We start from the raw sequence: 14,449 nt of genomic DNA, 5'->3' as shown, positions 1-14,449 counted from the left end.
ATCATCATCCCACATCAAATTAAGAATTAACAATATTCAATATTCACGCAGATTTCCCCCGAGATATATTCGATAAAGATACAACTCATACCATTTACATTTCCATCCACCTTTGGGGACATTTTCTAAAGGTGGGTTCAGGCAGTATGTGTGGTAGCTGATGTCACAGTCATCACAGAGCAAGAGACGTCCCTCATCGCTGGCTTTGCCACAACCTTCACATACTGTGCAGTCTAAACATCGCCATCCTTTGGATAAAACTACTTTTGTTATCTGAAACAGGCAGTGAGAGAGGAGATTTGTGAGAAAAGATGGCAGAATGTATCACTATCTGTAGCTTTGTATAAATGCTTATGACACTTTGCCTATTGCCACAACAGCTCAACAAGCAACCATACACACACACACACACACACACACACATACATACACTCACACACACACCTCATATCAAACACAATATACATGTGAACTCTGGCCAATGCATTTGAACTCTAGGTTGCTTGAAAAAGCACTAAAGTGAAAATAACGCGGTAACTTGAAAATAAAATACAAGAAAGAACAATTATGTGGGACAGCTGACTGTAGTTTACCTTTTCATGAAATACTTGATCTCTACGCATACAGTATCTTCAAACCAAATGATGTATGGTGTTGGAGGGTTTACAAAAACAGACATCAATTTTTCACTTACCTTGATATTAACACAGTATGGATGATAGCACTGTCCACACTGAGAGCAGGTTAGAAGCCTTCCTTCGGCACCACGTCCAAAACTACCACAACTTACACACATATCCTGGGAAAAAAACCCAAAATATACAATAGTTATGTTCCTGAGATCTTCAATGTCATGATATAAGCTTTACATGATAATGGCAAGGATGATTAACGTGGCAGAAATAAATCTAGTACAACATTTCTTGCTGATTTACAAAAAAGCTCAGACATTGTCCAGTGAGTAAATACATTTCAGTCCATCAAGATGTCTTATATGGGACAAGGAGAGTGGTTTTTGGCGAGGCTTTTGACCACTTTCTGAGAGTAAAACAAAGTTCACATTCTGCTAAAATTTTAGCAATTTTTGTATTCAGAAAGCAATGTCAATGGCTGTTGGCAGGGATGCTTGAAATAGATGAAATGAGTGTAGCAGTCAATGATATAACATTCCTGGTCCTCCGTAATGCAATAAATGGAATGCAGTTTACATGTTAGGAATAAAGTAAATCCCAAACTGCAGACTCAGTGATAACTACCATTCTACTTCCTTTCACAGTATTGATTAACAGACGTCTGGGTAATGACTGTATGACATACACATAGTTCTCTATTCTAGTAAACTATCCCTGTACTTGCTGAATTACACCGCAAGGTCCAAAAACCAATTAACCCTGAACAGGAAGCATGCATGACTGCTCTGTGATAAACAGACTTCATTCACAAATGTGAAGAAAGTCTCTAACATGCTGACCATGGTTTTATGAATTGCTTTATGGTACTGCAAATATCTCAACTCTGGATATATGTAAATCTCATTCTGATATGAAGCCTATTTTGCAATCTTGGCTGTATGGATCCATTCTGATTTGTAGCACAGTCTGCAATTTGGCTGTACACATCTCATTTTAATGAGTAACAAGTTGTGCAACATTGGCTGTATGCAATCATCCTGATACTGGGGTGAGAGTATGGTGCAAGGACCAACATAAATCCACAGGTCTTGCAATTTTGTCTGCTGGTTCTGTTTTCATTTTTAGTTCAGTTTTATTATTTTTGTCCATTATCTACTAGTCAATCAGACCATAAAAGACAAAATAAACTAGATGGCTGGCAAAAATTGGCTGTAAGCATCCACTGTGATATGCAGCAAAATCCTACATGTAATTCAGCAAGATAGTGATTCTTTTTTTCAATTTTTGATATATACAACCATGTAATTGTGACATACCTGAGTAAGAGTAAATCTATCTTTGACAGAGAACAACACCACTGTTGTATGCATGCCTGTATCTTCCTCGTCTTTCTTTTCATTGCCACTGTCTTGTGCCGTAGTTGTTGTCTGAAAGCAGAAAAATAATCTATCAAAATCGCAGCAAGACTACAAGGAAACCATGATCCTATTTTGAAATCTCAAGACATCTGACTGTAACCCTTTCCTGTAGCATTCATCTGTCTACATCGGGTCAAGTAGGTTCAAACCAGTAAAGTGCATTATGTGCCATTGCCACCACAACACAATTACAATTTAGGGGCTGTTGATAATGAAAGCCAGTGCAGAACCAATGTAATTCCTTTGTTTTAATTCAGACTTCTTCCCTTGCCCTATAAATGAAAGTATTTACACAAAATGGAAAAATGAATGACGCCAGTATGAAGCCTTAACTTTCACGTACACATGCCCTTACACATCATGGATATTGAACACATCCACACACAAAATTAATGAAATTAATCAAACTTAAATCACAATGGCTTCACTTTTCAAGGTAAGAGAACATGGTGACATCATCTAGCATAGCAGTTCTCACTTCAAATATAGGGTTTTTTTTGCCAGATCTGTTCTTTTGTCTCTGTATTTGTTGTTTTCATATCTTGTTGAATGCTAATATCGTTAAGTATCAATTTTCATCAGGGATTAAATTCAAACAAACTGTTTCATATATAATTTATTTATCTTGCAACTCATTTTTGGTCACTCCACTCCAGGCCCTATGCCCTGCATTTCTACAAATTTTACTTGAGTAAAGCCTTACGCAATTTTGATACACATAAACTGAAACAAGTATAGGATAAAGCCCGAGTAGGAGGGCTCTTCTGGTATATAAAGTCCAACCCATCGATAAAATGTCAAGGCCGCAGGCCGAGACATTTTATCGTAGGGTTGGACTTTATATACCAGAAGAGCCCGAGTAGGAGGTTTTATCCGACTTAAAAACTATCGCCCCTAACTGATATATTTTCGTTTTCAATGTGTTTACGTCAACCGTCCCCTTTGTCAATGTAACATGTTTAGGATATGAATTAAAACTTTTATTTGTGAAATAGCCTTCCAATGTTATGGAACATTCTATAAATGCCCTAGGCCACATTATATAAATGCCCTAGGGCACAGCAGAATTTGTATTGCAGCTGGTTTCCGCTGTGTTACCGAATATGAATATTAAAACGTACCAGATGTCTACAGAATATGACATGTTCACTTTTGATTGGACAGTACTTTACTACGGCGCTGTCATTCGTTTCTGGAATTTGGTGACCAAGGCTTTAAGAGTAAATAAAACACCCTGAATTGAGCACTCTGATTGGTCAATTAACAGTAGATAGTTTTTAAGGTCTTTTACATCCCCTAAATGAGGGAATTAAGTATGTCGTGCATCAATTTTAATAAATCTGAGGCCCTTAAATAAAGTAGAAATGAAACATGATTATTATCAGAGACTTGTCTGGTACAGTCCTACATTACGATAGTGGTTATTATTGAGCAACACTGACTGCATGTGTCACAGAGACCTTCTAGTGTCAGTTACTAAAAATTCATCTGGATCTCAAACAACATTTTATATAATCAAGGCCTATCAAGAAAATTGATATAACAAAGTTGAGAATGTAAATGACTGACAAGATAATTTGTTTTCACAGAAATCCTGTCATTATCAAGACAAAGTTGGACTGAGAACACAGACATACTGGTAGACAGCCCTGAAAGAAGGCACATCATAATATAGCCTAGTCTTTCTGATGTAAGATGATTAATGAAATGGTCTCCTGGTATGTTTGCACACAGTCCCTCCACACCCAGTTTGATCAATAACTAAAAAGAACAAAGAGATTCAAATCATCTGATATTATCAGCAATGCATAAGGATGCTATCATATTTATAGCAGCCAGTATGCTGACAGTTTGGTAACATACAGTCTAAAACAACCTAGAGTTCATGGGTCTGGATAGCACCACTAGTCTATTCAGATCACATCACATACCAAAACGTGAGTTTGAGTGTGTGGTGTACGGCCTTTTTGTAAACTGTTATTGGTCAAACATGACAACTTAAAAATGTTGGAATGTTAGTCAGAGAAACCTCATCAAAGGAAGTTATGATTTCCCCAAAGCATTTTGATGGGAAATCCATCACATGGAAATTGATGAATTGTCTGATTTATCACAGTTAGCTGGTGACTGCACAACATTCAACCTCTCATATAAATTATATTACAAGTAGGCAATAAATCACTGCTTACAATAATCACCCTGTATTTCACTCTTCTGCATTCACATGGAAGAAGAGTGCCTACCTGTTGAATTGGCTGTACATTACTTGGTTTCATTTTTGGTTTGGGTCCTCTCTTCCCTGGGGGACCCGGATGACGTCTCCTCTTGCCAATATGAACACCCCTCCCCTGAAAGAAAGAAAAGGAACAATGTGAAAACCATTGCTGCATTTTCAAGAATCCTATCAGACAGTGTTTTTGCTTAAAGGAATAGTCCACCCAAATATCAACCTGCCTTTAAAAGTTGAAGAAGATTATTTTTGTAACATTTATGATGAAAAGATGAAAAATGTGCTGTTTATTCTCCTAGAAATTAATGTTTTATTAACTGATGTGTATGACGCCATTTTCGCGATATGGAAGCGCCACCTATCGGAATTCCTCAGAGAGGCTTCACCTTTGATGACGTAAAGTTTTCGTGTTTGGTTGAGGAAGTTAGGGGGTATCGCTAGGGGGTCTGATCTACCGTACGTTTGTATTGAGCTGCTGCCCCATGGATACACTTTGCCTCCAACTTTATAACTTTGAACCGGAATTCAGCGATACCGAACTCCAGGATTTCGAACTTGGTGCTTTCGACGAAAAGACGGACACATCGATAAATTCAGAAGTAAAAGAAGGGCACGTGGCTCCACCAATTACCGAAGGAAGCTGTACAAGTATGGCTCTTTTGGTAGCTCACTGTTACGTGGCCATGTTTGGAGCTGAACCACGGTCCCTCAACCGTGGCTGAACACATCTTCGATATCGCCTGGTGACGAAACGAACTCTAACTTACCCACAATGGTTGTACTTTTGGGTAGAACATTTTGATCAGCATTGCAAGCTAGCTGTTATCACTTGAAAAATACGATGTTTGATTTCAAACTCCCAAAGAGAACTGTATGTGACGACATTGCTCCGCATGTTTAGCCATTGCAACGCTGGTTTTAAAATACGGTTAACTCTTTTTATAACAAAGAATGATTAGCGAAAATTGCCAATTCAAAGTGCTAGTTTTTCAGTTACATATAGAAAAAGAATGAACGAATGAGAAAAAAATTCCAAGCACCGTTCTCCGTGGGGGAGGGAGGAGAGACAAAGCGGACGACCGGAAACGGCTCAGCTGTCCGACTCTAAATGGTATGTCCCTCATCTAACAAGCAACATTTATACATACACACTTTCATATTCTCCGGGGCACTAAATTAAACTTCAAACACACTTTCATGTTTTAGGAGTACTAAATGAAATTTCAATTTATCCTTTCAACGTACAGTCATAAAACACACTAAAATTTTCCTGTTCTCACAACTCACATTGAACTTTACACGTAAGTTACCGGTAATTCGAAACCGCCATGGGAAGAGATCGCGAATCCTAGTAGCCGTTGCTGTTGTCAACTTGGTGCAATCTTGGAAAAAAATAATTGAGAATGGTCAAAATCTGAAAGTACGACTTCACGAGCAGTCATTGGGAAAACTTTTGGGAAAAATTCAATACTTTACAGCAACGTCCAGGCGACAGGTCGTGGAGAGAAACGGCCGAAAAAATAAACCGGAAAGGCCACGACCTCGCAGCCGGTCTTGGAGAAAAATTTCGGCAAAAATTCAACACTAAAGTTACAGCCACGACCTCGCGACTGGTCGTAGAGAAAAATTACAGAAAAAAGGGAATGAAATAAACTACCCTTCGACAGATCGGGAGCGGGATGATGGCAAAATTAAAAAGTCATGTACTATTATATAGCAATATGGAGAGAAACAGCTCTGAGAAAACAAATCTGAATCACGGTTACTCTATGATGCTCCAAGAGCAATGGTGTCTGAATAGCCTGACTGAGAAACGTTAAATATTTTCGATCACACATATTGAGTATCTGATTCCGTTTTTTCACTTTGGAACTTAAAGTTTTCAGGCTTTAGCTCAATGATGTTATTCTATGTGCTTGCTGAGGTTGAGTGGCGTCTTTGAATTACGATACGATGCACTCAAATCTTTGCGTAGTTGCATGGAAATTTCTAGAAACCCCACAACAGAGAGCCTCGTTTTCACTACAATCCAACATGGTCGTACGACCGGTCGTGCAGCGTGCTTATATGAAACGTTGGTTCATTTTGGACCATTTATTGAAATCCATGTGATAATATATTTGGGGAAAATCCTTTGTAATTCCGCACTGGCAATGCAGTAACAAACTTCACTTACTGCTTCTTGTTTTTATTTACAATTTAGTGGCAAAATTGCTCATTATTTTTTTCGACGCCACAAAAATATGACTTGCTGCCGTGGTATCGTAGAAAAATTCAACTTACAGCATGGATGCCCGATAATAAAGTTTACTTTGACGTGCCTATTTTTTCTAAAAGGAAGAAAAGACTTATGTCTGAAATTTTTCCGACATCAATGAAAGTTGTCATCTACGCATCTACTTCTTTCTCGAACTCTTTTGCACCAATTCTTGGTTCCAGATAATTCATTTCAACATATGGATCGTTTCCGTTGACTTGATGCGTGGATGCTATAGTTGCGTTGATGTGGTTAAACATGCCCAAGCAAAAATACAACTTTCTGATTTCAACTGATCACGCAAACTTTATTATGTTTTAAATACCAATGCGATGTCATAAAGATAACAAGAATAATAAGTAAACTTTTTGTAAGAAAGATGATCTCAACAAACTCTCCGGCGGTTCAGAAAAATCATAAATATTTAAACAAGCGACCTAGCGGCCGATATAGCTCCGCTGTGTTTATGTAGAGAATAACTATTTTTGAGACATGTTGATGAAGAAGGGTGGAAATCTTTGATAGCTCGATGCAGTGGCCAGAAAAAAGTGGCTAAAATAAGCTGCAAAAATACGCAATGAAGATTTCATCATACTTTGAATGTATCACATAGGATCATTTCTAAGAACATGTCAACCAAAGCTATCTGATGAGTAGTTTTTGAGAATAAATTTTTTGACCAAAAATGGCAACAATTGCCTCCAAAAGTAAAAATTGCAGATTTCATCATAATTTCAAAAGATCAAATTTAGTTCATCTATAGAAACCTGTATACCAAATTTCAAAGCTGTTAGACAAGTACTTTTTGAGAAACGCATTTTTTGACCAAAAATAGGAAAAATTGCCCCAAAAATTCAAAATTGCAGATTTCATCATTATTTCAATAAATATCATTTAGTTCATCTATGGAAACCTGTATACCAAATTTCAAAGCTATCAGATGAGTAGTTTTGAATATACACATTTTTTGACCAAAAATGGCAAAAATTGCCCCAAAAATACAAAATTACAGATTTCATCAGAAATTCAATATATATTACTTAGCTCATCTGTAGAAACCTGTATACCAAATTTCAAAGCTATCAGACCAGTACTTTTTGAGAAACACATGTTTTGACCAAAAATGGCACAAATTGCCCCAAAATTACAAAATTGCAGATTTCATCATAATTTCAATAATTATAATTTAGTTCATCTGTAGGAACCTGTACACCAAATTTCAAAGCTATCGGATGAATATTTTTGGAAATACACATTTTTTGACCAAAACTGGTAAAAATTGCCCCAAAATTACAAATTGTAGATTTCATCATAATTTCAATAACTATCATTTAGTTAATCTGTAGGAACTGTATACCAAATTTCAAAGCTATCAGATGAGTAGTTTTGGAAATACACATTTTTTGACCAAAAATGGCAAAAATTGCCCCAAAAATACAAAATTACAGATTTCATCAGAAATTCAATACATATTACTTAGTTCATCGATAGAAACCTGTATACCAAATTTCAAAACTATCAGACCAGTACTTTTTGAGAAATAAATTTTTTGACCAAATATGGCAAAAATTGCCTTAAAAATGCAAATTTGCATATTTCTGCACAATTTGAACAAATCTGAAATAGATCATCCCTGGGACCTATGTACCAAATATCAAAGCTATCTGACTGGCAGTTTTGAAGAAGAAGATTTTTAAAGATTTTTTTACCAGAAATGACAAAAATTGCCTTTAAAATACAAATATGCAAATTTCGCCATGATTTGAACAAATCTGACTGAAGGCACCCTAAGCAAACTGCATATCAAATTTCAAAGCAATCGGACAAGCGGTTTCAGAGAAGAAGATTTTTTTACCAAAAACACCAAAAAATGCCTCAAAATTACAAATATGCAAATTTCACCACGATTTGAACAAACTGAAGTGAGGTCACCTTAAGTGAACTGCATATAAAATTTCAAAGCAATTGGACTTGCAGTTTCAGAGGAGAAGGCAACTGTTGACGGACGACGATGGACGACGGACGACGGAGACGACGGACGACGACGGAAAATCAACCTATTTGATAAGCTCCGCGTCGCTGACAGCGGAGCTAACCATGAACCTCTTTCTTTTATGGAGAGTCTCTCCCACAATCGCCCTTGTATGTCCTCTTTTCACCAATGCATTTGCTTTCCAGTGTAAGTTGTGGTACAGCATCATCTTGAAGTCTTTCCTAATCCAAATTTGATTGTGGGTCGTCAAACTGCTGACGAAGTCCTTCTCTTGGAAACGGCCTTTGCATACGTAAAACATGCACTGCACTTATAATTTTGAAAACTTACGTCAGTGGCAATCTTTACCGCAACAATTTCTAGAGGCGGTGTTTTCACTTCGGGTTCGAATCATTCAGAATGCCTTATCGAAATCTCGCTCACGATTATTGGTACATCCGTAATACTTACAGGCAGGCATAAGCTATTTATGAGACTCCCTAGATCAGACCCCCTAGCCAATGCACCAAAACACGAAAACTTTACGTCATCATCCGGGCATTTCTCCCGACATGCTTTGCGAGGAAGTAGACAATATGGTCGCGCACAGTCGGCTAAAAAGGTCTCCATATTGCCTGATTTTGATATTTATTTCATAGATAACTTCAAAAAATCGCTGTTTCTGTGCAAAAACTAATGATAAATGCTTTTATGACATACATAGAAACCTGTATAAGGCAGATTACATTTGGGTGGACTATTCCTTTAAGTGGGGGAAAATCAGTAAATGAGTTGGGAACTCTGCTAAAATTTCTGCTGTCCCCCAATCTGATTGCATTGATATAGCTGGGGATACCCTGGTAGAGTGCCTGGAGAGCCTTCATTGTATATTTACCAATTTACTGCACTTAACAAAAACACTATAAGATTTGACTTTACTACAGACTTTCAAGAGTAACAGGTCAAATTATGGTAGAATGAACAATAACACTCATCCACTAGGCAAGAAGTCTTCCAATATGGTATAGACCTTTTCCCTGTGGATTGCTGTGGATGTATTGAACATCCAATACATAAACAGAAACACACTGACTTTGTGTTATATGACAGTTTGTTATACAAAAATGACACACATTTGCAGTGCCAAAGAATGCCCCATGTATTTTGTATCGATCGGTGACAAAAAAGTAGGTCTGCAGGGTCTTGCCATAGAGTTCTACAAGAAACATACCCTGCATATACCCTATGGATAAAAAAGGTCTATGAGTAACGTATGCTTTGTATACCCTACCATGCACTGCATCATGGCACTGGTAAAAGAACTGCTTATCTTTGTCCCAACCCTCATTACTTCACTGCAGTACAGTTTTTGTACACATGATAAATTACAGCTTCTATGACATCCATGAAATTCTATCCCACCTATTCTAGCTACGGTTAAACTTTACAGTGTAGCATTTGCCAATGATTACAGTGAATAACTCCAGCCTTACTAATGACAGTACTTGAACATATTCCCATGTGCACATGGCCTGTCTGCAATAGGGCAACTTTGAAATGCTTGTGCACAAAAACAGCAACCAATAACAACTTAAGGTTTCTGTACTACTGAGGTATCAAAAAACATAGGGCCAAAGTCCCTGAAGCTACTATAGACATGGATACAAATTAAGTATTTCCTGACTGTATGAAATTATCTCACTTAGGTCATCCTGGGGACTTGTAAACCAAATATTAAAGCTGTCTAACCAGCGGTTTTGAAAGAACAAGCAACTCAACAGTTGACAGAGCTCTGCTGTGTTATGTAGAGAATAACCTTTTGTGACACATGTATTGATGAAGAAGGTGGATATCTTTGATTATTGTAAGTGAGTTATGTTGAATAAGTTGAGACTGTACATACTCAGAGAAAGCACACTGAAGAGACAAATGTTTGAAACTTAAGAAGTTCAAGGTCATCAAAAGCATATAAGGAATCATGTAACTTTCATTGCACTGTTTACACAGATTGCATAATTGCTATAAATAGCACATGAGGAATCTTACAGCCCAGCTTTACCATAAAAACCCTATCACTTTGACCATTCTTTTAATTGACCACTCTTTTTTTTCTTCAAAAGTAATTTATTTTATCCTTACCAAGTCAATCATAAATGGAAATTAGAACTTTCTCTATCTCTGTCTTTATTGACTATTTTGAGCAATTTCTTTTAGATAACATACAGGGCACAATAAATGACGGTTCAGAATATGTCAAAGTTGGGATTCAGGAAAGTTGCCTTTACATGTTTTAATCCTCCAAGATGGTAAGCATTTCACTATGAACTGTCAAAAAAGTTGAACTTTCTGATAATTCTACACTAAATTATTTAGGCTTTGATGATTTCCTAATTAATTCAATTATTTAAAATCATATTAATTATTTTTTTCTGGCTGAATTGATAGGGTTTATACAGTACAAGAATTACATACAATGTAAGTCAAATTTTGACCAAAAATGACAAAAAAATTCCTTAAAAATACACATTTGCATATTTCATCACAATTTGAACAAATCTAAGTTGGGTTACCCCTAGGGACCTGTATACCAAATAACAAAGCTGTCTGACCAGCGGTTATGAAGGAGAAGATTTTTTACCAAAAACACCTTTTTTGGCATTAATTTGCCTATTTTCAACAATATCAAAAAATTAAAAAAAATAGTTTCTCAAAATCATATTTTTTCATCTACACAACAAATATCAAATCAGTAAGTACTGCGGTTCTCAAGATATTTGAGTGGACGGACGCCTCACAAACGGACATACATACATACATACATACATACATACATACATACATACATACATACAGACTGACGACGGACGCCGGACGGATACCCATCCCAATAGCTTCTATAGACTATAGTCTATAGTAGCTAAAAATTCAAATTTCAGTCTCATAATGTTAATGCCTACACATTTATTCAAACTGAAAATAACAGCAGACCTAGGGGGCCTCCTATCAATCATTTCTCTGACTACACCTAATGTTGACATTCAAAGCATCGACTTACCCTTGGTCTTCCAGCACCTATCCTCTTGATGATGGCAGGTTTTCCAATACCAGGGCCTTTAGGCTGCTCAATGTTGCCGGTACATTTGATGGAGCACTTCTCACACCTAACATTTCCCTTTGCTAAAGGTTTGAAACAAAGAAACAGTATGTAAACATCATAAACAGACATGACTAGCTATTAAATAATTCATGACATAAAATAGTGATAAAAGTGATAAAAAGAGATCATTTCCATATCACGTGACTGCTATAAATGCAATTTTGTTATTTACGATGTTTACAACATTGGTATCTGATCAAAGTGTCAACACTGACAAGACCTTTTCTGATGACTTTAGGGCGCACTATGTGAACTCCAAGTGACAAGCCATTCATATGTCACACCTACTGCACTGATAACCATGGCTACATAACCTCCTGTTAATGATTGACTGAGATGTCAAGGAGTAGAGTAAACAAACAAACTGGTAATTTATGTTTGGATCAAAGAAACAAGGTCACTGGATTGAGGACAGCACATGGTGTTCTGTGGTCACAATGCTGAGTCAGTGTGGAGAAAATGGATCGCACGTTACAACCTTGAACTTGAAAAACTTCCTGTCATCACGTGAAATAGGCTACAATGTACTGGTAATGTTTTTGTCACTTTTATCCCTTCATGAATTGCACAGTGTCACGGCTCATTATATGCACATTAAAAAATCCACTTGATTGGAAATTTAACAAGTGACATGGCTGAATGAAGCTGAAAAGATGACATGGCTGAATGGACAAAGACCACTATGTTGATTTCACTACTTACATTAGGGCAAGAGGAATACACTACACACTAATTACCTAATAACAGTGACAATTCAAACCAGCCATCCTCAGCTAATAAGGTAGATAACTCACACTTTGGTGAGTCTCTGAAGTCAGGGAAGAAAGTGTTGTACAGTCTTTGGAGGTTTTGGCTCTGTGGTAAACTGATTTTTGAAGGTAAAATGTAAGCTTTATGCAGAGATACTTGGTACAAATAAGCAGACTTTTTATGACATTTTTTGACCAAAGAATTAAAGTCGCGTAAGTAAATTCAGTATTATACCATGTGCACTGAATAAGGTACACTGAAAATCCTACATGACAAAAATCATTTTTATCAAAGTCATTTTATTCTTGGTAACTTCAAGTTACTGTCAGTAATAGATTTAACTTTTATTGTTCATTATATTTTAAGCATATTGCAATTGAGCAATATTTTAGCGTGTTATGTTTAACCTATAGTTTAGCTGAGCATGTTATGTTTAACCTATAGTTTAGCTGAGCATGTTATGTTTGACCTATAGTTTAGCTGAGCTGTTATGTTTAACCTATAGTTTAGTTATGTTTAAGTGATGTTACAGTACATACATTTTATCATTTTTGTTTTGACAATTTCAATCGTTTTCCAACAGCCTTACATAATCTTCCAAATGCATGAATGACAGTTTAAAATGGCATATGCTATTGGAATTTTTTGAAACTTAACTGATCAAACTGTAATGAACAGTGCATTGTTCACAGCACTGTCAAGATAACATACACACATGGTGCAAACGAGCACAATGTTCTCAACTTACCGGTGCAAACGTAGATTTTTCCACTGGCTGAAGATCAACATCTGCACTGTTGATACTGTCCTCATTGATCAAGGTGTCCTGGGAGCTCTGATGGCTTTCTGTTTCCATGCTGTCTTCCAGGGTAACCGAAGGCACCACAGCAGTCTCCTTCACAGGGTCAATCCTGACTCCAGGCGGGATGTAATCAGGGTCGTCGTCCTGCTGCTGGGTGTCCGATATGACGTCCGTCTCTGTGAAGTTACTGTCAGTGTCGATTGCAGCCGCTGCAAATGCTGAACTGTTGTCCATGTGCTCCATGGGTTGTTCCCCATCACTGTACTGTTCCTGTGGGTGACATTGCAATATGCGGTCATTTCTTAGACCACAGTAACACACTGGGCCTCCCTCTCACATGGCATGCTATCCATGGTTGCTTGCACATGCACTCACTAACTCAGCACAGTGCTGACCTTTGACCCAAGCCATGTTGTGGATTAATCATTAACAAGAAATGAGGCAATTATTGTTTACGAGGTTTGGTAATATGTTAAGAAAGACTTAGACACACAACCATGTTTGTTCTACTTGTGTTAATCTATCCAATAGCAGAAAATAAGTAACAAAGTTACAAGTAGGGCTTTCTGATTCTCCAGTCTGGAATAACATTAAAAATAGTAACATGACAAAGTTGGTGATAGCATGATGAATGACACAATCAACTGGCATCAAAACTTTGGATAGAATGAAAGAAGTATGATTCAACTGGTGAGAGTGATTTTTGGAAATAGACCCTGCCAGACTTCCCAAATTTTTCCATGAATTGTGACTTGAGGATGTTACCGAAAATGTCAACTTGAAAAACATTTTTCCCTTGTGCTTTCATAACGAAGTTGCGCTACACCAGCAAGTCTGACAGATTCAGTCTGCTTCTTTGGGAAATGTAAGATGTTGTCAAAAATGTGAAATTTAAGGTAAGAAATTCATTTCCAATTGAAAATTCGTACCGAGATCAAAAACAGAAATGAAAAGTGGGAAATTTAATAGTATAATTCACACCGATAACTGTACAATGATGCAGTTTGACTAAATACTGAATAAGAATTCAAAATGAGTGTTGAGAAAACATTTCATTCTGTCATTTACATAGTTCCCACAGTTCCCACAAATAAGAGCAAAACACCAACCTGTCCTGGGTCTTTTGATCGACAGTCTAGACAATTATAGACGGCATTCATTCCCTCAGCTTTCATTTGTTGGTATGTTGTCATATCAACACTGTCATCACAACCTGCATGAATCCACCTGC

General features: G+C 37.0%; 1 protein-coding gene across 1 annotated transcript in view; it reads right to left on the bottom strand.

Annotated features, from left to right (window-relative positions):
* Positions 1-4,392, bottom strand: part of LOC139117887 (histone-lysine N-methyltransferase 2C-like) — a 44,384-nt gene extending 39,992 nt beyond the window's left edge. Inside the window, 4 exon segments of the mRNA XM_070681121.1 lie at positions 92-273; positions 695-799; positions 1,949-2,059; positions 4,294-4,392. Of these exon segments, the coding sequence (XP_070537222.1) occupies positions 92-273; positions 695-799; positions 1,949-2,059; positions 4,294-4,326 (431 nt within the window). The 5' untranslated portion in view covers positions 4,327-4,392.
* Between the last annotated feature and the right edge of the window lie 10,057 nt (positions 4,393-14,449).

This window comes from Ptychodera flava, chromosome 18, assembly GCF_041260155.1.
Source record: "Ptychodera flava strain L36383 chromosome 18, AS_Pfla_20210202, whole genome shotgun sequence".
NCBI classification, from domain to species: domain Eukaryota; kingdom Metazoa; phylum Hemichordata; class Enteropneusta; family Ptychoderidae; genus Ptychodera; species Ptychodera flava.
The sequence above is the reverse complement of the archived record's forward strand: the minus strand, read 5'-3'. Positions and strand labels throughout refer to the sequence as shown.